Source organism: Phocoena sinus, chromosome 18 (assembly GCF_008692025.1).
Source record: "Phocoena sinus isolate mPhoSin1 chromosome 18, mPhoSin1.pri, whole genome shotgun sequence".
NCBI classification, from domain to species: Eukaryota; Metazoa; Chordata; class Mammalia; order Artiodactyla; family Phocoenidae; genus Phocoena; species Phocoena sinus.
This window is the reverse complement of record NC_045780.1, coordinates 49,606,255-49,631,623: the sequence shown is the minus strand read 5'-3', so window position 1 is coordinate 49,631,623 and position 25,369 is coordinate 49,606,255. Positions and strand designations below refer to the sequence as shown.

General features: G+C 41.6%; 2 protein-coding genes across 2 annotated transcripts in view; both read left to right on the top strand.

Annotated features, from left to right (window-relative positions):
- Nucleotides 1–1,190: 1,190 nt before the first annotated feature.
- On the top strand, nucleotides 1,191–1,564 carry LOC116743285 (MORF4 family-associated protein 1-like). Its single transcript, XM_032611672.1, is given in 2 exon segments — nucleotides 1,191–1,323; nucleotides 1,326–1,564. Coding segments are annotated over 2 exon segments (372 nt in total).
- A 1,965-nt stretch (nucleotides 1,565–3,529) lies between these two features.
- TBC1D4 (TBC1 domain family member 4) overlaps nucleotides 3,530–25,369 on the top strand; it is a 214,954-nt gene continuing 193,114 nt past the window's right edge. The window contains exon 1 of the mRNA XM_032611502.1: nucleotides 3,530–4,152. Coding sequence (XP_032467393.1) covers nucleotides 3,655–4,152 — 498 coding nt within the window. The 5' untranslated portion in view covers nucleotides 3,530–3,654. The remainder of the gene's footprint in view (nucleotides 4,153–25,369) is intronic.

Sequence of the window (25,369 nt, the reverse complement as noted above, 5' to 3'; positions counted from 1 at the left end):
GCGGTGCGTGGGCTTCGCATTGCGGTGGCTTCTCTTGTTGCGGAGGACAAGTTCTAGGCGCAGGGGCTTCAGTAGTTGTGGCACGCAGGCTCAGTAGTTGTGGCTTGTGGGCTCTAGAGCGCAGGCTCAGTAATTGTGGAGCACGGGCTTAGTTGCTCCACGGCATGTGGGATCTCCCCAGACCACTCCGTGTCCCCCGCATTGGCAGGTGGCACCACTGTGCCACCACTGTGCCACCAGGGAAACCCTTCAGTGCTTCTTGAAGACATGGTTCTACTTTGCACAAAAGTGTGGCGGTGTGAGTAAACCGAATGAGTGAATCTAACCAATTAATAATGTCTTTATCTTGGAGCTTAAATTCTATCTATAAGGGAGCCATCAGGGTGCACCCAGAGATTCTGCATGGGAATAATGGGAATTGATTGTAGTGATATTACATATAGGATAAAAAACAGTCCCAAGGAGAAAGTGAGAATACCATTAAAGGAAAAAAAAAATGAGAGAGAGAGAGACAGAGAGAGAGAGAGAGACAGAGAATGGGAGAGGAACCAGAGTTTTCATTTTTCCTATGAGCCGTTTGGAGAAAATTGGGAACTTTAAGGGTCTTTTCCACCTATTTTTGTTTACCTGTTACCTAACTCTTAATTATAATTTAGTAAGAGTAAGAAGAATGAAAGTCCAATATGCTAAAAAGAAAAAAGAATACTTCTCTTTCTGCTTTAAAATTAGAATGATTAAATTATCCCTAGAATGTTTTTTGAGTTCCCTGGAAATATATATTACTACATATAAAAGGGTGCGAATTCTCTACACTACCTCTGAACTGGGTAGATACAATGAATAAAATGTATTGGCTGCACTAAAAGCTATGACGATTCATGTTTGTCATACTATGTTATATTTTAAAGGGAAATTGGAGTTAAAAATACTTGATCGTGATTCTGTTCACCGCTCTGCAGTTTACATGTGAGGCTGTTTCCTCCCAGAGCAGTTGTGAAGCAAAAGGCACAAAGAGATATTTTTAAAAAGACAGTTCAGGAACACTATTGACGGTTCAGGAACACTATTGACAGTTCAGGAACACTATTGACAGGGACTGTGGGTCGCTTTTGACCCGAGCAGTAACTGCTGATCAGCTGTCCCAGGCCAGGGCATGAGGGTCGTGTGGTTCTGAAGATGAGGCAGGAAAAATGCGCCCCTTGGACCGGGACAAGGTAGAAGCACCGGCGGAAGTGGAAGTTTTGGGGCCCTAGGAAGATTTGGAGCAGTTCCTGCTTCCAGTCATCCGTGGGGTGCGGGAGGATATGGTGGCTCTCCCACGAGAGTGTACCTGAGGACCAGGAGTGAGTTGTGGAAGATGGATAATATGCTCATGCAGATAGAAATGCAGGTGGAGACCTTGGAGGAGAAAGCCTTGAATCACCTTCAGCATCCCAGTGGGGAAGCTGATGAGAGAGTGCCAGAGTTGTGCCAGAAGGTGGAGGAGAAAGCCAAGGCGATTGCGAAGATGGCAGATTTGATGGTGGAGCTGGTTTGGCAGATAGAGGAAAGCAAATCGTCTTGAAGGAGGGTTGGCTTTCACAGCTGATGGACTCTGGTCCGCTGGTAAGGATGGGCGGATACCTGGAAGAAACTGAAACCGCTCATTTTCTCTATTCAGTTTTTGTATGTTTTTTATTCCCATGTAACAATGTACCTTAGGGTCAGTGGCTGGTGACCTTGATATGGGTGTAGATTGTCAAATGTATTTGGTTCCTAAAAATAACTTTCTTTTGAGAAATACTCTCATAAGGGAAACAGGGCTTAATCAAAACTCGTTTCAGTTTATTTTTGTTACTTTGCAGTGTTTTGGAAATGTTGGGCATGGCCTTGTATTTTGTTGTTATCATGTGACCTGATTGTTTTCTGGAACTTTGGAACACCCGTGTGAAGACTTGGGGTCAGAATCTTCCAACTTTAGAGGTGCAGTGGAAGGCACTACTTGGATGTAGCTGGTGAAGCAATGTAGGAATGAGATTGCTTTGGATAAGACTGGGAAAAACCAAAAGAGAGTTGGAGATGGAAGACAGTGGGCACATGTTTTGGAACTTGAATACCTCTGTGAGACAAAGGAGGAGAGCTATGTTTTGTGGCATATTGTCTCGTGTTTATTGTATAACCTGTCAGGTGCGTTTATTTAGACAACCTATTTGACCCTAAACGACAAAGAAGTTTGAATAGGGAATGATGGAGCGCACTTTACTATTGTAATATCCTCACACATTACAGAGGTTTAAGAGTATGGCGTCAAAGAGACAATCTACCAAGAGCCTTGAGAGCCTGGAGAAAGGAAAAGGCATATCAGGGCCCATAAAGTCCCTTCTAGGTCACCAGGGCAGTAGATCTGACTAGGATTTGAGGTCAAAATCAAACATGTAACAAGTGTTCATTTGCCTTGAAAAACAAAGACCTAAAAAGCCTTAAAATATTTTTTTCTTTTTGTGCAGATGACCAAAGCACCTATGTGTGTTAATAAAAAAAATCATAAATAAATTTCTTTTGAAATGGAAAAGAAATTTCATCGTAATTTCGTGATTTAAAACACGAGTATTTTTTGGGAGATTATTAGGAAATAAGATTCAGAAATTATGATGCAGGCTTTAGAAGGAATTGAAACCAAGCAAATATGATTAATTAAAAAAAAAAAATCCCAGCGCCCCGTTGAGAGTGGTCCCCTCTCCAGGGGGCAGCAGAGACGCCCAGAAGAAGACGGAGATGTCGATGACCCGGGAGATGATGAGTTGGTCCGGACAGTGCCGGCGCCGGGCGCAGTATTGCTGCCCGAGGGGCGGGTTGGAGGGGCGGTCTGGGATCGCGGCCGGAGAAAGAGGCGAAGAGGTGACTTCACAGATAAGCTTTTATAGGCACCACTCTCCGCCCGCCGGACGGGAGGCGGGGTGGCAGCCCGATTAAAGAAGCAGCCTGGAAGGAAGGAAGAAGCGAGGGAGGGACGGAACAGTTGGAGGAGGAGCAGCGAGCTGGGCTGCGGCGACCGGAGGAGGAGCGGCCCCCGCGAGGCCACGTTTTGTTTTTGTTATTTTCCATCGAAATAGTTCTCGCAGGCCCTTCCAGAGAACCGATCGCGCCGAAGCCCGGGAGCCCCGACCTTCCAGGTGACAGCTGGTCACCCTGGTAGGAGTCAGCTCCGCCCCAAGTCACCCCCTCCGGCGCACAGCCCATTCCCCGCCCTGCCTCCCAGTGCCCGCCCGGGGCGAGCGCGGCGGCCGCAACGGCTCTGCAGCGCTGGAACTGGCGGCGACCGGCGGAGGCGCGGGGCCCTCGGCGTTGTCCTCTGACCCAGCGGAGCCGCGGACGAGGAAGGGGGAAGTGCGGCCCCAGGCTCGATCCGGAGAAAGGAGGATAGCGATTTAACCCGCCCTCTCCTGCCAGTCCTGCTGCCGGGCGCTCCCCGGGTGCCCGCCGCCAGAGCCTGGGAGCCGCGCCCGAAGTGCCGCATGGGGCAGGGCCACTAAAGCGCGGAGTTCGGGGTCGCGCCGAGGCGGGCGCAGGGGCCCAGCGCGGCTGTTGGCACAGTTTCGGCGGCGCCTTCAACGCGAGAACTGGGGGCGCGGCGCGCCGATCCGGCCGCCTCCGTGCCCTCGGGAGGCGCGAGTTATGGAGCCCCCCAGTTGCCTTCAGGATGAGCCGTTCCCGCACCCTCTGGAGCCCGAGCCGGGCGCCACTGCGCAGCCTGGCCAGGGGAAGCCGGGAGACAAGAGGTTCCGGCTGTGGTACGTGGGAGGGTCGTGCCTGGACCGCAGGACCACGCTGCCCATGCTGCCCTGGCTCATGGCCGAGATCCGCCGGCGCAGCCAGAAGCCCGAGGCGGGCGGCTGCGGGGCGCCGGCGCCCCGCGAGGTGTTCCTGGTGCTCAGCGCGCCCCTCCTGCGCTGCGTGCCCGCGCCGGGCGCCGGTGCCGCTGGGGGCTGTGGCCCTACAGCCGCGCAGCCCAACCCGGCAGTGTTCATCTTCGAGCACAAGGCGCAGCACATCTCGCGCTTCATCCACAACAGCCACGACCTCACCTACTTTGCTTACCTGATCAAGGCGCAGCCAGACGACCCGGAGTCGCAGATGGCCTGCCACGTTTTCCGCGCCACAGACCCGAATCAGGCAAGACCGCGGCTCGGAGGCACGGGGGAGGGTCCATCACACCCGGGAGAAGTGGCAGGGCTGCAGGCGCTGAGACCCCACGTTAAAGACCGACTCTGGTCCAGCTGCTGGCGCGCGCCTTCCATGTGGCGCGCTTGAGCGCAGGCTGGTCCCGCTCCTGGGACCCCGAGTCCGGAGCTTGCTTCTGGCGGCGGTTCCTTACCCGCAGGGCCGAGGAAGAGGGAGGGAGGCGGAGAGTGGTCTCGGGACAGTGGAGGAGCTGGTGCGCCCTAGGAGAATGCGGGAGCAGCGCGCGTCCCGGGAGGATCTCGATGTCTTGGGGTGTGACTGGAGATGGCATCCCCAGCCTTGACCGAGTGTGTGCGTGCGTGCACGTGTGTGTTTAAGAGGGAAAGCGGGAGAGGGTTGGGTTCCTAGAGGCCCCCGCACACACTCTCGGTCTTTGCCGAGTCCGGCACCTTGGCCCCTTAGGACAGTCGCATCCTAGTCACAGCAGCACCTGCAGATCTTGGATCTGGGAAGCTGTTTTGGAGCCCGGCTTAGAGAGAAGTTACTAGACGTTGTCAGATTGTCAGCAAAATACGAATCTGCCTTTAGATTTTGAGTGGAAAGACTTTTTTTTTTTTTGTAGTTTTATCCACACTAAATGGAGACAGAATCAGTACCTACCTGGGTGATTTAAAAATCAGTGTTGTAGAAGAGGTGAACATCTCTTTTCTAATATTTCTCCAGAGTTTACTAAATCAAGGTGCCTGTTACCAAACTGCGTTCTACTTCCTTAAAAAAAACGGACACAGTCCTTTTTCCTCTGGAGAGTTATCTAAACAATCTTTACTACAGTGATTGTGTCTTGAAAAACAGCACCTCCCCCTTTTTAAAAAATGTGTAAGGAGTTTACCATATCAAAAGCCCCCCAGATGCTGTTATTTATAATAGTTACTGAATGTTTGGGCAAAGTACTTTAGATTCTTTGGGAAAATAGTGTTGTCTAAATATAAATAAATAAAGTCTCAGTTGTACTGTGTGGCAGGTTTCTTTAGCAGCTGGGAAATTAATAGTCAGATGAGAAAAACTTCCTATAAATAAGACTTTAATTTTTGAAAATTCATATATTCTAGTATCTGTAATTGAAAGACTGTCCAATAGTTTTTCACAAAAAGGTCTGTAGCTGAGCTGAAGAAAATAAAGCTCATTGTCTTAGATTCCATCAGTTACTTTGTAAACTAGTTTAATATATCCTAAGGGCTCAGAACTCCCAATATTTTAGTTAATGTTACCGCTGTTATGTTGTGGTAAAATACCTTATCACAGATGATCTCAAGATTCTAACCATGATTAAAATGAATTTCATTTTATGCTTATTTGTTAAAAATTTATTTTTAGCTTTCACCTAGGTTGAAATTGGAGTGCAGCATGTTCTTTATTCTGAACGTTATCACCATCTTTATTGTATTAAGATTTTTGGGTTCTGTCAGTAAGGTGGAAGTGGTTGCATTTTTCCAGGACTTTAAGGAATGTTTTATGATTCTTGGTGGTTATTTTCTTCAGATCTGATGCATGACACATCATTGCTAATTTCATTGATGGTCAAAGTTTGTTTATGGGTTATGGCACCTTAAATTCTCAACAGTGGCTGTTGAGTCTTCCCTGGACTCATGGGAAGGTCAATTAAAATATCTCATTTTATTTACTTTCATTTTGTATTTAGATATTAGAGGCTGGATGCGCTCTTTACAAATAATAACAGGCTTAGGCTTATTTCCCCCCTTTGGTCATGTAGGAGCAGTGGAAGCCATATGGCTTTTTGATAAAAGAAAAAACAAACTTTTCCTGTTTATTGCCATTTCCCAGTTGAGTCTTTGATCTAAAGATATAGATTCCTATTTGCTCCAAGCCTAGAGAGCCCCTGGCAGAGGATCACTAATTTGAAAGGCCAGATGTTGTCTACCTAAGGATTATCTCCAGCTGTAAATCAGGGGTTACAAACTCAAACTGAGGGGAAGAAGGTTGAGTGAGGGCCATAGAGGACTAGATAGAGAGGTCCTTTCTCAAGCTGCTGTTAGCTCCAACTGGAAATTACATTATCAGTATATAAGCCCAGCGTTGCCGGAGCTTTGGATTTCTCAAGAGAAGATGGAAATCTGGATTTTTATGTATGAGTCCACATTTTAAAGTATCAGCAAATATTTTAAACATATAAGAATCCTATCACATCTGAAGGTTGGCTTCAGAGATCTAAGGGCTGCCACGTTTGATCTTGGGCGTAAATATTTGTTGAGTGGACAAGTGCAGTCATTAGATACTGAGTACTGTTTGTCACATTTCCTATTGAAACAGTGGGGAGAGTTAGGATAATGTGGGGGGGGAAATTTATGAGTAAGACTCCCAGAAGTGATGATTCTGCAACTGAACTTGTTAGAGGGATGGATTCATCACAGTATTACCATCTAGTAGTATGCCTAGTACAGAGTAGAACCTTCGGATCACTCTGAGCACCTTTGAGATGAGAAGGAGGAGGACCTGCTGTTTGCTTTGCTGCTGAGTTCTACATTTGAAGTAGAGAATTTTTTAGTTGGACTTTAAGATTATTGTTAAGTCTCCTAAGTATTTTCTACAGTCACTGAACAAAATATTGGAAGGTGGCCTGGAGCAGAAAGGCCTGAAAACATCCCCAAGTAAACTTGCCTCTGCTTTGTCTGTCATGCCTGTCTCTTTTCTGAAACGGGCCTGTCTGTAGGATGACCATATAATTTATTGTTTAATCCAGGACAATTTTTATTAAGAAAGGGGGCATCATTAAAATGACACAAGCATAACAGGTATAAAACTGGACTGTTTAGGGCAAACAGGGACATGGGTGACCATAGATAATTGGCAAAGTTCGTGTTTCTGCCAAGCCACTGAGATGGAGGATTGTGGTTTCTATATATAAAATGATAATGTCTTGCAACATATCTACTCACACATCTTCTTTTGGGGGGCGGGGGTGTGGATATACATGAGACCTCAGAGATGGGAGCACTTCGCAAGTAGCTTGGGTCTGTTGTGGGGAGTTGCCATAGTGATGTGCCCTGTGGCTCCACACCTTCCGGGTCAGAGTCAACCTAAGGATGCTCAGCCTGGGTCAGCCAGAAGGAGTGCTCAGCCAGAATGGTCTGATACAGAGCTATTTCTGCCAGGTGCAAGGAGGGGTATGGGTTGGGAGCAAATGAACCAGTTTCAGATCAAATATATGCCAATACAGATTGGTTCCCATTTATTCAAGACGTGTAGTCTTGTATAGGAGGAATGTCAGACTTAGCACATTTCAGCCAAAGTCGGATATTTGAACTAGTAAAAGTGCTTAACTGTACATAACCTAAAAAACAAATCACACTGGCATAAACTGAGTTGTAGACTTAAAACTGGTTGGGGAACCAAGAATATCTGATTCTCTACCTAACATCTTGGGAAGGTCACTAATATTCCTCAAATACTTACCTTTAAACTACGTTCAGAAAGAGGCTATGTATATATATATATATATATATATATATATATATATATATATGGCATTATCTCCATTTCCCTATTAAAAAGCAGAATTTGTTTTATGTTATATATATTTTTATCATATTAAAAAATAAGAATTGTTAGTGTTTGTAACTATTGTTAGAGGATAAAGGTGTTATTTATCATTTCCATTAGACAACAGCATATACTTCATAATTATAGAATGACTAGTCCTAAAAAGACAAAAACATGATTGCTATAATTTTCATTGATTTTGTTTATGTATATATTTCTTGAAGCTCCAAAGAATGTACTTTCAAAGAGCTTTTACAAACTGTGTTCTTAAAATTAAAAAATGAACTTGACACCCGTTTTTTTAGCACTAAGTTCTCTAAGTCTGTGTTTGTTTTTGTTTGTTTCTCTTAAAATATTTAGTATTTTCTGAGCTTTACTCAGGTGAACAATTTTCAACTTAATTTTCAGTGATATACTTCAAAAAGGTCATTTTCAGTTCTTCTTCAGAGTTAAGGGTCAGTGGCTCTGGGAGTATGCTAGCAAGGAAACCAGAGAAATAGAAATCTGGAAATGTTCACACTTCTCTGTTTGCTTTCTGAGTACTTTGTGCTATTCTGGGTAGATCTCTCCTCATGTTTGCTGTAGTCATTTTTTTTTTTTTTTAATTTGGTTGCATTGGGTCTTTGTTGCTGCACGCGGGCTTTCTCTAGTTGCGGCGAGCAGGGGCTACTCTTCGTTGAGGTGTGCAGGCTTCTCATTGTGGTGGCTTCTCTTGTTGTGGCTCGCGGGCTCTAGAGCGCAGGCTCAGTAGTTGTGGTGCACAGGCTTAGTTGCTCCGCGGCTTGTGGGATCTTCCCAGACCAGGGCTTGAACCTGTGTCCCCTGCATTGGCAAGTGGATTCTTAACCACTGTGCCACCAGGGAAACCCCTCTCTCCCCTTCTGATTTGAGGTGGATTAATTTGCCCTGGCTCTGTGGTAGAATCTTGACTACAATATCTAGAGGAAAGGTAAAAATGTCAAGTTCCCTGATGATGTTCAGACTACTGGCCTGGGGACCACAGTTTGAGAACTGCCCTCAGTGATTTTGTTCATCTGGTTGGGAATATGACCACTTCTGTTCCCCTGGTTATTTTTGTAGTTGTTTTCAGACTTGAAAGTTCAGGCTGAGTGTGAGGAGGAGGAATACGTGACTACAGAAGATTTTTAAGAAACTCGTCATTTTCTAGCTTAATAGCTTTGCATATCTTCTTCTCCAGATAGACATTATTCTGCCAGGCGTGATAAGACTAGCCATATGTTGAATGAAAACTTTACCTTTCAAGCCAAAGTTTTAAGTTCTGCAGATGGAATAAACAATTTTTAGGGAATATATTCTAATGTTGGGCTTCCCTGGTGGCACAGTGGTTAAGAATCTGCCTACCGATGCAGGGGACATGGGTTCGAGCCCCGGTCTAGGAAGATCCCACATGCCGCAGAGCAACTAAGCCCCTGCACCACAACTACTGAACATCAACAGGGAACTTGACATCATCAAAAACTGAGGGTGGGGTCCACCAGTCTGTTCTAACAAGCCGACCAGGTGATTCTGACACATTTACAGATGAGAAAACTGAGGTAAAGAAAGGTTAAATATTTCCCCGAGGATACAAGCCTTGTAATGATAGAAGCTGATTCCAGCCTGGGTAGATAGTTCTCTTATCTGCTGCTCTGGAATGCAATTGTTGAAAAATTAGCTTTTAGTTGTTAGTAATATGAAGTTTTATTCTATCACTTTTTCCCATTCTTTTTTTAAGATAGTTCTTTTCCAGTTTTATTGAGGTATAATTAATGAGCAAAAATTGTAGGGACTTCCCTGGTGGTGCAGTGGTTAAGAATCCGCCTGCTGATGCAGGGGACACGGGTTCAAGCCCTGGTCCGGGAAGATCCCACATGCCGCAGAGCAACTAAGCCCGTGTGCCACAACTACTGAGCCTGCGCTCTAGAGCCCGCAAGCCACAACTGCTGAGCCCACGTGCCACAGCTACTGAAGCCCATGTGCCTAGAGCCCGTGCTCCGCAGCAAGAGAAGCCACAGCAATGAGAAACCCGCGCACCGCAATGAAGAGTAGCCCCCGCTCGCCGCAACTAGAGAAAGCCCGCACGCAGTAACGAAGACCCAATGCAGGCAAAAATAAAATAAATAAATAAATTTATAAAAAAAATAATTGTATGTATTTAAAGCTACAATGTGGTGTTTTGATATACGTATCAAATGAAAGGGTTACCACAATCAAGCTAATTAACATATCCATCAACTCACACGGTTATCGTTTTGTCTGTGTATGGTGAGAAAACTTAAGATCTACTCTTTTAGCAAATTTCAGGTATACAATATAGTATTATTAACTATAGTCACCATGCTCTCTGTACATTAGATCTTCAAAACTTTCTCATCCTGCATAACTGAAAGTTGGTACCCTTTGACCAACATCTCCCCATGTCTCCCATCCCCCATCCCCTGGCAACCACTATTCTACTCTCTGCATTTCTGAGTTTGACTTTTTAGATTCTGTATATAAGTGAGATCATGCAGTATTTGTCCACTTTCCCCCACTTTTATATTAAAAATCTCCACAGTTAAATATGCTCATTAAATTTGTAAAATAATAATGAAATGCTGAATGCATGCTTGGATATAGTTTTGCCACTGTGTATTTTTGTTTTAATGGAAAGTAAAAAAAGTCTGTATGATTTGTTAGGCTGGTGTAACTGAACTCCGGTGTATCTTTTATGTAGTGTCCTTAGGAGTGGCAGGGAAGTAAATTATGAGAGTCTGTTTGCAACCTTTATAACTACTTTAGAATAAAAAATCTTTAGGGTATGTATTTAAGAACAGGTACAACCATGCATTTGAATATATTTTAGTGACTCATAAAGGATACAAATATTGTAAAGTATAACAAAGTACGAAGTATAAATTATAAACTGTATTATAATATAAAAGTATATAATTATATAGGATAAAGTGTAAAATTATACTATAAAAATAATGCATCTTACCATCATTATAAAACATACAATAAAGCAAGAAATATTGGCACCAAGTTGTGCTATTTTAATTACCTTGGGTTAAAGGGAAAAGAATATGTAAATTTTTAAGGTTAGATAAAGCCCAGTGACCTAATGGGCTGATGTATGGTTTTGTAAGAGTTCAAGTAGAGAAAAATGGTTCATAAAAAAGCAATCTTGGGGTCCACAGTAACATTAGCATGCTGAACCTGTGCTGTAGCATTCAGTGCTGTAGGCATGTGCTTTGAAAAATAACATCTTTAATCCCATTGAATTTAGCTTGTTAGTATAATTGTTACTAGTTTTATGCTTGCGTTTGTGGGTATTTTGTAAATTGGTTTTGGTTTTAAAGCTTTTTAGATTTTACCTCCTCACCTCCCCCTTTCTTTGTTCTGTAAAATGAACTAGCACCCAGACCCCGGTAAGATGGTTCTCAAGGACACTAGTCCATCATCTTCTCAGACTCTTGACTTTCTGAATAAAGTGGCTATAATTTGCTCCAAAAAAAAAAAAAAAGCTTTTTAAAAGCTAGAGCTGTAAGCATCTAAAGTTTATATCTAGATTTTTGTGAACATATTTAAATAAAGTAACAGTAAAATAATTATGTTAACATCTTAATTTATCTTTAAAAGGATTCTGAACAACTGTAAGTTTGGAAAACTCCTGGCTTAAACTTCCAGGTGTTATTTAATATGATTCCAGTCATCTATTATCCTATGACAGAAAGGGAAAAAATAAGAGATTAAAATTTTGGTTGGTTTAATTTCAGATAATCTTAACACAGGCTTTTGCAGCCCTATGAAAAAGATACGGAGTTATTCTTTTTCAAGTTACCGATCCCTTTCAAGTTTCATTTCTTGTAAGAGGTTGGGTTCGAAAGAGGATCTCCAAGTAATGGGATCTTCCTGGTTAAATATAGAAGCCTAAATTTGCTGCTTCAGTTCCTTTATTTTGTGGATGCCCTTAACTAGTTGGACAGTCTTCACTTTGGCACTGTTGTGAATTTTTACAGGAATTTCTAAAATTCTCAAATTTAGAACTGTGGAACTTTGTACTATCAGTATTATATAACTTGTGAGTAGTTTATGATCAGTTTCAGATTGCAAGTCAGTGCTTCTGGTTGAGGAAATCAAGTAGTATTTTGTATCTCACAATTGTATCTTCATATACATTTTCAGTAATTCATTATACAGTGTGGACAAATACCTTATGGCTTAAGCTTTTACAAACAAATAAGCAAGTCTGTCTTCTGGCCCCAGACAGCTCCCAGCTTTTTCAGTTCACCTCTTGCTCTGGTTTCAGCCATTTAATTCTCATTAGCTAGGCAGCTTGAGAGATTTTTCTGAGTTTACCTGAAGTTAAACTGATGGCCTTCTCGCTTGGTTCTACAAATATTTCCTCTCCTTAGATTTCCAGTGACATGTACTTTATACCTGGTGGGATACCCCATTACTCTGTGTTGTATCTGTCTGACCCTGTTGCTCACTTTGAAGACCGGCCATGGCTCACGGGACCAGCCGCTCCGCGGCATGTGGGATCTCCCCGGACCGGGGCACGAACCCATGTCCCCTGCATCGGCAGGCGGACTCTCAACCACTGCGCCACCAGGGAAGCCCTACTCTCTGACTCTTTGAATATTGTGCACTGCCTGCTTGATTGAATTTCTTTTCAGTTTTGGAAGCTGGTCTTCCCTCTTCTGAGGAATGATCTGTTGTCCAGTCCTTACCCCTTCCTGTTGGTGCCCTCCAAAGCTGTTAACCATTGTTTACCGATTTTATTTCAGTTTTCATATGGAATTTTGCTAAGGCCAGTTGTCATGAATATAGCCTAGTGGTAGTAGGTGGTAGGCACGACCCCTCTATATTCATCCATAATTCTTTTATCTAATTCGAGGAAGGTTCCGTAGGCTGGATCTAGGAAACCAGATTTCTGCCTAGTTTCTAATAGTACTAGTAAAGCAATATGAAAGTGGGTGGTATTATATTTAGTTTCTTGACAGCCCTTTATGTTTTAACTTCCCCTATTGATTCTAAATTCAAATGGTCAAATTTTTCTGTTAAAATATTAACTGACATTTGATAAATTTGCTTGTTCTATATTCTAAGTGTGTTAGTTATAGCAGTAGACTACTAACCCATAGCTAAAATGCCATTCGGGGTCTGGAAGTTAATTGGTGTTAACCCTTCTATTGGAAGTGAGGTTGAAGATATATATTTGAAATTATATTGTTCATTTTAATAAGTGAAGTGTGAACATGACTAATTTAAATCCGTCTTAATATATGAGAAAGTATAGGAGTTCTTTGAAATAAAGAGTATAAAAACAATCTTTAATTTCTCAACTGTTCTTACCTAAGTCCACCTTGTAGTTTAACAGAGTTAGTTATCTCTGTTTTGCTTGATCCACCACAATTATCTAGCATTTGATTCTACCTTTAGAAATTATACTCTAAACTTCTACGAACCAGGTTAAAAAATTAGATATGTATTAATAATACCTCTAAGCAGTATATATTTATTAATGTTCTTGACCAGAGGGTCTCAGACTTTAACATGCATCACCAGTAGGGTTTGTTTTAATACTGATTGCTGGATCCCCACCCCAGAGTTTCTGATTCACTTAGTCTGGGGTGAGGTCCAGAATTTGCATTTCTAACAATTCCCAGGTGATACTGATGCTGCTGGTCCAAGACCACACTTTGATAACCACTGCTTTAGACCAGGGGCTGGCAAACTATGCCCTTTAATTTTGTAAATACAGTTTTATTTGAACACAACCCCACTCGTCTGTTTACTTATTATCTATGGCTGCTTTCATGCTGCAATGACATAGGTTTGACAGAGACCCTATGGTCCCCAAGCCCCAAGTCTTTATTATCTGGTCTTTTATAGAAAATGATTGCTGACCCCTGCTCTAGACAATCCTGTTAAAAACAGGTGTTTCTTATCCCCATTTTATAGGTGAGAAAACTAAGTCAGTAATTTTCCTACAAAGACACAAGCCAGCAAGTAACAGCAGATCTGGATTTCCAAACCTCATGCACTTTGTAAAAGCCACTTTGTAAATTTTTGCTAATGGCTCCCAAACTTATCTCTATAGCTCAGCCCTCTCCTCTGAGCACCAGCTTCTTTCAGCATCTAAATGCTTTCTTGACATCTGCACTTGAATATGTAGTTGTTGATGCTTATAACCTAGGAATTATATTTGAGTCCTACTTTTCACTTCCCAGTTACAGTCCTTGAAGGAAGTCATCATGTTGATTCTGCCTCCAAAACTTAGTTTTTAATATGTCCATGTCTCTCCATGACCACTGCCACCACCTGGGTCTAACTCCCATCATGTCTTTTTGGGACTATTAGACTCCTCTCAGCTATTCTCCCTGCTCTACTCATGCTCTCCTATCAACCCCTTCTTCAGTGGAGCAGTAGGAGTCGTGCTTATAAAGCACAAACCAGAGTAGGTTCCCTTTGCTCTCCGAGTAATAACGCAGATTCCTTCTCATGTGACTCTGCTCGACTCTGCTCCCTTTGTCTCTCCAGTCTTCTTTTAGACTGCCCGTCTCCAGCACGCTACCTATGTTTCAGCCATCCTTAACCAAGCGCAACTCAGATCACTTCAAAGTCTTTGTGTGTGTGGTTCCCATTCCTTTCTAGATTAGTTTTTTTTCCTCAGGTTTCAGTTCTTTGCTTAACTCACAAATGTCACTTCCTTAGATTGGCCTCCAGTGATCCTCTATCTAATAAAGTCGGTAAGTATCCCAATTTTTCACTTCTATTTCAGGCTTTTATTTATTTTCCTTTTGGCACCTACACATTTAAAACTAATTTTTTTTTTTTTTTTTTTTTTTTTTGCGGTACTTGGGCCTCTCACTGTCGTGGCCTCTCCCATTGCGGAGCACAGGCTCCGGACGCGCAGGCTCAGCGGCCACGGCTCACGGGCCCAGCTGCTCCGCGGCGTGTGGGATCTTCCCAGACCGGGACATGAACCCATGTCCCCTGCATCGGCAGGTGGACTCTCAACCACTGCACCACCAGGGAAACCCTTAAAATTAATTTTTAAAGCACGTTTTGTGGGTACTGTCACCACCTCTAGAATTTAAGTTCTAAAGGGAGAGCAATCTTGTCTGTTCACAGTTGTATGCCCAGACCTAGTTTTACAGTAAAGGTCCATTCCAACAAATTGAGTGAGTAGGAATTGGTCACTGCCCTCAAGGAATTTAAATCCACTGGTGAGAACTTCGTCTATTGGCAACGATATGCATATGCTCTCATACTTGTTTGTTGCCTTTCATTAATTTTAATAAGTGTTTATTGTATTGGTTGCACAGTATTTTTTGTTATGAATGTTTATAATTGTAGAGACATCATACTGCTTACAATATTAAGTGGGGTTATAAAGCAGACTTTTCTTTAATAAGTAAATTGTGTAGTTTATGAAAACAATTTTGTAGACTAATTTGAGATGGACTTTTCCCTCCCCTATCGAAACACAGGAAGTTTAGTGAAGCTGCCCACGTGAGAATAGGCGTTTCCACGGCCTTTTCTTTGAATAATGTGAATCAAGTATTCACGCATCTGGAAGATGATCAGCAAGAGTGGCGTCGTAAATACATCCTTGCAAGGATTGGATGTTTTTTAGTTTCAGTTCAGTTGTTATGTAGGCTTCTCTGTGGAAATACAATCTCATTTGGAAGGCTGTTTAGTTTCAAAATACTTCGAATGGCTTCTGTAAGTTTTTACTCCCAAATCTACAATGGACCATTTTCTTAGGCACTGATTTTTAAACCTTATTGGAAGTGCCTAAGAGGTATCTCAAAAATTTTTTTTAAATCAAAAAGGGAAATGAATAAATGGAGAAGAGATCCACCAGGGTGAGACCAGGGATGGGAAAGAAAAAAAACTATGGCCAGTGTCCACGGTGAACTGTTGACCAATATTAAGACGTACGGTTCGTATTCTGGATTTTTTTGTTTGCTTAAACAGCATGACCTTGTGACAGAGTATATATATTTTTACTTCCCTTGTGTTCTTTTTATCTAATATTTATAATTAGAGCAGTTGATAGGTTGGGTTATAGTTTTCAGTGGCCAGTGGGACGTGTACCAAGATACACGTAAGGGTAATATTCATGCTCGACAGTAACCCCATGGGTTGGGGTTCGACTTTAAAGAATAAACAACACAAGGAAAGATAACCTTATTTTTCCAGGAAAAAGTAAAAAGTGCCACAGTCATTTACATTTATAAATACAGGCCCTCTGTCTCTTCTCCTCCTCAAAAAGGGCATTTCCTCCCCATTCCCTCATTGCCTTCAGGCATAACTTGTCCATCCATGAGCATCTCCACATTTTCTTCAACGTGTGGTCCCTTGCATGGTGTAGGAGACCCTTTTGCTCCGTTGATAGAGCAGTGTGTTTACTAAATGAGCATCTCTGGTTCATCATCTCCCTTTTTTTAATGATGGAAATGATCTTTGAAAACCAGCTTTCCATTAGTAAGCTCAGCTTGAAGACATAAATATTGCTGATGGTGCATTTTTAAAGACCAAACATATAGCTGCTTATTAAGGCAAAAGGCAAACATATAAATAGTTTAATAGCAGGTTTGCCTATTTAGCAGGTTGTTTTCTTTTACTCCCAGAATGGAAGATAAACTCGCAAGTCACTCTATAGAAGGACAGGCTATAATATACATACTGAGCGTGAAAGTTGATGTCTGTCAGCAGTGGATTTACTTTATCCCGTTCACATTACCCCTGTTTACTTAGGAACCAGGCAGGTTAATAGCTTTTGTGTGAACGTGATTGTACCAATTAGTAGTTTCTCTGGAGACGTTGTTTGCTGTGATTAGGCTATGATGTTTCTGCTGAGAGTGGAGTTAATTCTGGACACTGACAGTGGGAACCGGCATGTATGTCCCGTAATTTTTTCTTCGCTGTTTACATTTTCCAGATGATTTATTTTTAAAAGTCATGCTGTCACCATGAAAGAAAATTACAACAAATGGTCTGCAGATACTCAGATCTCTATAAATCAAGTGGAGACTTTGATTGGTTTATTAAAATTGTTGATTTAAAAAAATGTTTCAATTGCCTCAGTATCTGATACTACAAAGGGCTTTGTATACGTTTTCCGTTTTTGGTTCTTACTCTTAACAAACAAAGTGTTTGTCTAATGCAGGTAGGCTAAATGAGGATGAAAATCCCATCCTTTACTCAAATCATTCTCTATTTTGGACATGTTCACATATGAATCTATCTCAAAAGAAGTGACTGTCTCCTGCTGGAGTTTTCATTTGCTGGTTGGTAGCTTTGCAAAGAAGAAAAGACTATTGACTCTGCAGGTGTGACCATATGGAACAGAGACAGCAGACCTTCAACTAGAGAAGTCAGACTGGACACAGGAAATTGAAGCTCTGGACCACACTCTTCCATAATTAAACATGTGACACAAATGCTCTGTTAATCTGGGTCACGGTTTTACAATTTGTTCCTTGGTTCATTACCTCATTTGTTCATTCACTCATTCTTTCAACCATCTATTCATTTGTTCACTTATCAGGGGAACTGAATGCTTCCTGTGTGCCTGGCACTCCATTGGAGACTGATATGTATAAAACAAAAACATTCCCTGCTTCATGTATCTTAGAGTTTTGTGGAGGAGTGAGACAAAAGTGAGTAAAAAGAATAGCATATTGTAGTAGTTGAGTGCCTGGGCTCTGAAGTGTAATCACTGTGACTCAAAGCTCTACCGCTGTGGGCTCCATGCCCTGGGGAAGCTCCTGCATCTCTTTGTACCTTGGTCTCCTCATCTGTAATATGGGGATGGTAGCATTGTTATGAAGGTTAAGTGAGTCCATTTATATAAGGCATTTAGAACGCTGCCATCTCAAAGTATTAGGGAAATGTTAGCTACATGTCCACAAGTGTCCAATTTCAAAGATGATAGGGGCTGTGAGGGAAAAGAACGTGGTGCTATGAGAGAATAAAAGGAGGAAACTTTTGATTGGGCTGTGTAGTAGATTCTTCAGCTCTCTTTTACTAATAAAACCTTAAAATTTTCTTCGTTTATCTCTCCCTCTGCCACTCAGCCCATATGCTACAAAAGGCTGGCCCCATCCCCGGCTTGAAAGTGGGAAATGCCATTGATTTCTCCAGGATTCCTGCAGCAAGCCAGTTTTATAAGTTTGTACCTGGAGACCCAGTAGTCCCAGGGAATGTATCCGTTTGTGCCAGTGCAAGATGAGAGAAATTTTCTTGGGGCTCCTGAGAAAGGAGCCTTGGTTGTTGTTTCCTCCTTGGTTGTTGTGTGTAGATTTAAAGCCTGGAACTGTTATTGTTATTTCACTGCCAGGGTGATGATGAAACAGAGGAGGGCACTCTGGAGAAAAACTAAACTCTGATAGGAACAGTCCAGATTACCACCTACATGCAGACGTTTTCAGTTTACGTGAGTTGAGTTGTGTTTTCTGCTACTCATAGTGAAGAGTAAGAGATGAGTCAAGGGAGGCTTACTGTGGAGGTGACAATTAAGGATGGTGCCCGTTTGCTGACTTTTTTTTTTTTTTAATAATGGGTGGGTTTGTTACCATTTACAGATAAGAGGAAGGCAAGTTGGAGGAGTGGGGGAGAAATAGGTTTTAGGGCAAAAATCTCATTTGTAAAATGAGAAAGCTGGATGTTAGCAGTGATTTCTTTTTCTGACCGAATATTCCTAAGAGAGATTACATCCTTCCATCAGAAATTATGATTTTTAGACCCCTGGCAACCATTTTCACCAACACTGGGGCTAATGAAATCAGTCTCAGCAGGGGGTGGGGAGGGTGATCTGAGGGTGTTTTTCAACCCAGTTGCGCATAAGAACCTGTGGGGAGTTTCAGAAAGTATACAATCTACTAGATCCTTGGGCCGCTCCCCAGATACCTTGCGTCAGAATCTCTAGGGTAGGACCTGGAAATCTATTTAAAAACTGGGAGCTGAGATGCAGCCAGCTTGGCACTTATATGCAGTTTAGATTTGGGGAACCACTGCATTAAGGAATGTAAGGCCCCTTCCTGTATAGGTTTTTTTGCTTTTTTAACATCTTTACTGGAGTATAATTGCTTTACAATGGTGTGTTAGTTTCTGCTGTATAACAGAGTGAATCAGCTATACGTATACATATATCCACATATCCTCTCCCTCTTGCATCTGCCTCCCACCCTCCCTATCCCACCCCTCCAGGTGGTCACAAAGCACGGAGTCGATCTCCCTGTGCTCTGCGGCTGCTTCCCACTAGCTATCTATTTTACATTTGGTAGTGTATATATGTCCGTGCCACTCTCTCACTTTGTCCCAGCTTACCCTTCCCCCTCCCCATGACCTCAAGTCCATTCTCTACGTCTGTGTCTTTATTCCTGTCCTGCCCCTAGGTTCATCAGAACCAGTTTTCTGTTTTGTTTTCTTTTAGATTCCATATATATATGTGTTAGCATAAGGTATTCGTTTTTCTCTTTCTGACTTACTTCACTCTGTATGACAGACTCTAGGTCCATCCACCTCACTACAAATAACTCAATTTCGTTTCTTTTTATGGCTGAGTAATATTCCATTGTATATATGTGCTGCATCTTCTTTATCCATTCATCTGTCGATAGACACTTAGGTTGCTTCCATGTCCTGGCTACTGTAAATCGTGCTGCAATGAACATTGTGGTACGTGACCCTTTTTGAATTATGGTTTTCTCTGGGTATAGGCCCAGTAGTGGGATTGCTGGGTCATAGGGTAATTATATTTTTAGTTTTTTAAGGAACCTCCATACTGTTCTCCATAGTGGCTGTATCAATTTACATCCCCACCAACAGTGCAAGAGGGTTCCCTTTTCTCCAAACCCTCTCCAGCATTTATTGTTTGTAGACTTTTTTTTTGCGGTACGCAGGCCTCTCACTGTTGTCGCCTCTCCCGTTGCGGAGCACAGGCTCTGGACGCACAGGCCCAGCGGCCATGGCTCACAGGCCCAGCTGCTCCGCGGCATGTGGGATCTTCCCGGACCGGGGCACGAACCCGTGTCCCCTGCATCGGCAGGCAGACTCTCAACCACTGCGCCACCAGGGAAGCCCCATGTTTGTAGACTTTTTGATGATGGTCATTCTGACCGGTGTGAGGTGATACCTCATTATAGTTTTGATTTGCATTTCTCTAGTGATTAGTGATGTTGAGCATCCTTTCTTGTGTTTGTTGCCAATCTGTATATCTTCTTTGGAGAGATGTCTATTTAGGTCTTCTGTCCATTTTTGGATTGGGTTGTTTGTTTTTTTTTGATATTGAGCTGCATGAGCTGCTTGTATATTTTGGAGATTAATCTTTCGTCACTTGCTTCATTTGCAAATATTTTCTCTCGTTCTGAGTGTTGTCTTTTTGTCTTGTTTATGGTTTCCTTTGCTGTGCAAAAGCTTTTAAGTTTCATTAGGTCCCATTTCTTTATTTTTGTTTTTATTTCCCTCTCTCTAGGAGGTGGGTCAAAAAGGATCTTGCTGTGATTTATGTCATAGAGTGTTCTGCCTGTTTACTTCTAAGAATTTTATAGTGTCTGGCCTTACATTTAGGTCTTTAATCCATTTTGAGTTTATTCTTGTGTATGGTGTTAGGGAGTGTTCTAGTTTCATTCTTTTACATGTAGCTGTCCAGTTTTCCCAGCACCACTTATTGAAGAGGCTGTCTTTTCTCCATTGTATATTCTTGCCTCCTTTATCAAAAATAAGGTGACCATATGTGTGTGGGTTTATCTCTGGGCTTTCTATCCTGTTCCATTGATCTATCTCTCTGTTTTTGTGCCAGTACCATACTGTCTTGATTACTGTAGCTTTGTAGTATAGTTTGAAGTCTGGGAGCCTGATTCCTTCAGCTCCGTTTTTCTGTCTCAGCATTGCTTTGGCTATTCGGGGTCTTTTGTGTTTCCATACAAATTGTGAAATTTTTTGTTCTAGTTCTGTGAAAAATGCCATTGGTAGTTTGATAGGGATTGCATTGAATCTGTAGATTGCTTTGGGTAGTGTAGTCATTTTCACAATGTTGATTCTTAAAATCCAAGAACATGGTATATCTCTCCATCTGTATGTGTCACCTTTAATTTCTTTCATCAGTGTCTTACAGTTTTCTGCATACAGGTCTTTTGTCTCCTTAGGTAGGTTTATTCCTAGGTATTTTATTCTTTTTATTGCAATGATAAATGGGAGTGTTCCCTTAATTTCTTTTTTCAGATGTTTCATCATTAGTGTATAGGAATGCAAGAGATTTCTGTGCATTAATTTTGTATCCTGCTACTTTACCAGATTCATTGATTAGCTCTAGTAGTTTTCTGGTAGCATCTGTAGGATTCTCTATGTATAGTGTCGTGTCATCTGCAAACAGTGACAGTTTTACTTCTTTTCTGATTTGGATTCCTTTTATTTCTTTTTCTTCTCTGATTGCTTGGCTAAAACTTCCAAAACTATGTTGAATAATAGTGGTGAGAGTGGGCAACCTTGTTTTGTTCCTGATCTTAGTGGAAATGGTTTCAGTTTTTCACCATTGAGAACGATGTTGGCTGTGGGTTTGTCATATATGGCCTTTATTATGTTGAGGTAAGTTCCCTCTATGCCTACTTTCTGACGGGTTTTTATAATAAATCAGTGTTGAATTTTGTTGAAAGATTTTTCTGCATCTATTGAGATGATTATATGCTTTTTCTCCTTCAATTTGTTAATATGGTGTATAATATTCATTGATTTGCATATATTGAATAATCCTTGATTACTGGGATAACAAGGGCAACCAAAGGCAACGGCTATCACTGTCATGGGAAATCAGTGTCCACATAACCAGGGCAATGAGAGCATCAATGGCTATCGCTCTTACTGGAAGTCAGGGTCCACATGTAAGATTTTAAGCGACTTTATTTTGAGAAATGCTACCAGTGTAATTGGATATCAGTCAAATTAAACTATTTCTCAGAAATCCAGATTATGAACACCTAAGTGATCTATACTGATTTTTCAGTATATTTTGATATGACAACAAAAGTAAATTACAAAAGTAAAGAGAAAAGGTAAATTCCAGGGATAGAATGTGATTTAGTAATGGAAAGAATATGTTTTAGAGTCTCAAAGACCTGAGTTGAATCCTCTTTCACCAAAATCACATATATATTGACCTTCCTCTCCACCTCTTTGGAGCCGTTTCTCAGAGCTATCTGAAATGCTGTTTCCTGTGCTATAGTCCTCACCTTTAAAACCCCACTTGATCATGGTGTATGATCCTTTTAATGTGCTGTTGGATTCTGTTTGCTACTATTTTGTTGAGGATTTTTGCATCTGTGTTCATCAGTGACACTGGCCTGTAGTTTTCTTTCTTTGTGACATCTTTGTCTGGTTTTGGTATCAGGGTGTTGGTGGCCTCATAGAATGAGTTTGGGAGTGTTCCTCCCTCTGCTGTATTTTGGAAGAGTTTGAGAAGGATAGGTGTTAGCTCTTCTCTTAATGTTTGATAGAATTCACCTGTGAAGCCATCTGGTCCTGGGCTTTTGTTTGTTGGAAGATTTTTAATCACAGTCTCAATTTCAGTGCCTGTGATTGGTCTGTTTATATTTTCTATTTCTTCCTGGTTCAGTCTCGGAAGGTTGTGCTCTTCTAAGAATTTGTCCATTTCTTCCAGGTTGTCCATTTTATTGGCATATAGTTGCTTGTAGTAATCTCTTATGATCCTTTGTATTTCTGCAGTGTCAATTGTTACTTCTCCTTTTTCATTTCTAATTCTATTAATTTGAGTTTTCTCTCTTTTTTTCCTTACTGAGTCTGGCTAATGGTTTATCAACTTTATCTTCTCAAAGAACCAGCTTTTAGTTTTATTGATCTTTGCTATCATTTCCTTCATTTCTTTTTCATTTATTTCTGATCTGATCTTTATGATTTCTTTCGTTCTGCTAACTTCGGGGGTTTTTTGTTCTTCTTTCTCTAATTGCTTTAGGTGTAAGGTTAGGTTGTTTATTTGAGAGGGTTCTTGTTTCTTGAGGTAGGCTTGTATTGCTATAAACTTCCCTCTTAGAACTGCTTTTGCTGCATCCCGTAGGTTTTGGGTCGTCATGTTCTCATTGTCATTTGTTTCTAGGTATTTTTTGATTTCCTCTTTGATTTCTTCAGTGATCTCTTGGTTATTAAGTATTGTATTGTTTAGCTTCCATGTGTTTGTAGTTTTTACAGATTTTTTTCCTGTAATTGATATCTAGTCTCATAGTGTTGTGGTCAGAAAAGATACTTGATATGATTTCAATTTTCTTAAATTTACCAAGGCTCGATTTGTGACCCAAGATATGATCTATCCTGGAGAATGTTCCATGAGCACTTGAGAAGAAAGTGTATTCTGTTGTTTTTGGAAGGAATGTCCTATAAATATCAATAAAGTCCATCTTGTTTAATGTATCATTTAAAGCTTGTGTTTCCTTATTTATTTTCATTTTGGATGATCTGTCCATTGGTGAAAGTGGGGTGTTAAAGTCCCCCACTTTGATTGTGTTACTGTCGATTTCCCATTTTATGGCTGTTAGTGTTTGCCTTATGTATTGAGGTGCTCCTATGTTGGGTGCATAAATATTTACAATTGCTATATCTTCTTCTTAGATTGATCCCTTGATCATTATGTAGTGTCCTTCTTTGTCTCTTGTAATAGCCTTTTTTTAAAAATTTTTATTTATTTTTTATACAGCAGGTTCTTTTTAGTTATCTGTTTTATACATATCAGTGTATATATGTCAATCCCAAACTCCCAATTCACCCCACCCCCACAATGCCCCCACCCTGCCGCTTTCTCCCCTGGTGTCCATACGTTTTGTAATATTCTTTATTTTAAAGTCTAATTTGTCTGATATGAGAATTCCTACTCCAGCTTTCCTTTGATTTCTATTTGCATGGAATATCTTTTTCCATCCCCTCAGTTTCAGTCAGTATGTGTTCCTAGGTCTGAAGTGGGTCTCTTGTAGGCAGCATACATATAGGTCTTGTTTTTGTATCCATTCCACCAGTCTGTATCTTTTGGTTGAAGCATTTAGTCCATTCACATTTAAGGTAATTATCAATATGTGTGTCCTTATTACCATTTTCTTAATTGTTTTCAGTTTGTTATTGTATGTCTTTTCCTTCTCTTCTGTTTCTTCCCTAGAGAAGTTCCTTTAGCATTTGTTGTAAAGCTGATTTGGTGGTGCTGAATTCTCTTAGCTTTTGCTTGTCTGTAAAAGTTTTAATTTCTCTGTCGAATGTGAATGAGATCCTTTCTGGGTAGAGTAATCTTGGTTGTAGATTTTTCCCTTTTATCACTTTAAGTATGTCCTGCCACACCCTTCTGGCTTGCAGAGTTTCTGCTGAAAGATCAGCTATTAACTTTATGGGAATTCCCTTGTATATTATTTGTTGCTTTTCCCTTGCTGCTTTTAATACTTTTTCTTTGTAGTTAATTTTTTATAGTTTGATTAATATGTGTCTTGGAGTGTTTCTCCTTGGATTTATCCTCTATCGTACTTTCTGTGCTTCCTGGACTTGATTGACTATTTCCTTTCCCATGCTAGGAAAATTTTCAACTATAATCTCTCAAATATTTTCTCAGTCCCTTTCTTTTTCTCTTTTTCTTCTGGGATCCCTATAATTTGAATGTTGGTGTGTTTAATGTTGTCCCAGAGATCTCAGAAAGTTTCCTCAATTCTTTTCATTCTTTTTTCTTTATTCCGCTCTGTGGTCGTTATTTCCACTATTTTATCTTCCAGGTCACTTATCTGTTCTCCTGCCTCAGTTATTCTGCTATTGATTCCTTCTAGAGAATTTTTAATTTCATTTATTGTGTTGTTCATTATTGTTTGTTTGTTCTTTAGTTCTTCTAGATGCTTGTTAAACATTTTTTGTATTTTCTCCATTCTGTTTCCAAGATTTTGGATCATCTTTACTGTCATTACTCTGAATTCTTTTTCAGGTAGACTGCCTATTTCCTCTTCATTTGTTTGGTCTGGTGGGTTTTTTCCTTGCTCCTTCATCTGCTGTGTGTTTCTCTGTCTTCTCATTTTACTTAACTTACTGTGTTTGGGGTCTCATTTTCACAGGCTTCAGGTTCCTAGTTCTTGCTGTTTTTGGTGCCTGCTCCCAGTGGGTAAGGTTGGTTCAGTGGGTTGTGTAGGCTTCCTGGTGGAGTGGACTGGTGCCTGTGTTCTAGTGTGTGGGGCTGGATCTTGTCTTTCTGGTGGGCAGGACCATGTCTAGTGGTGTGTTTTGGAGTGTGTGTGAACTTATTATGATTTTAGGCAGTCTGTCTGCTAATGGATGGGGTTGTGTTCCTGTCTTGCTAGTTGGTTGGCATGGGGTGTCCAGCACTGGAGCTTGCTGGTCGTTGAGTGGACCTGGGTCTTGGCATTGAGACGGAGATCTCTGGGAGAGCTTTCGCCGTTTGATATTACGTGGAGCCAGGAGTTTTCTGGTGGACCAGTGTCCTGAACTTGGCTCTCCCACCTCAGAGTCACAGCCCTGACACCGGGCCGGAGCACCAAGACCCTGTCAGCCACACGGGTATCTTGGCCACTGGGTAGTTGGAAGCTGCCCAGCGAGCAGTGGCCTCTATGCACACCGGCGCCCGCCTGCACCTCACACGAGCAGCGCTCCCCCTGTATAGGGT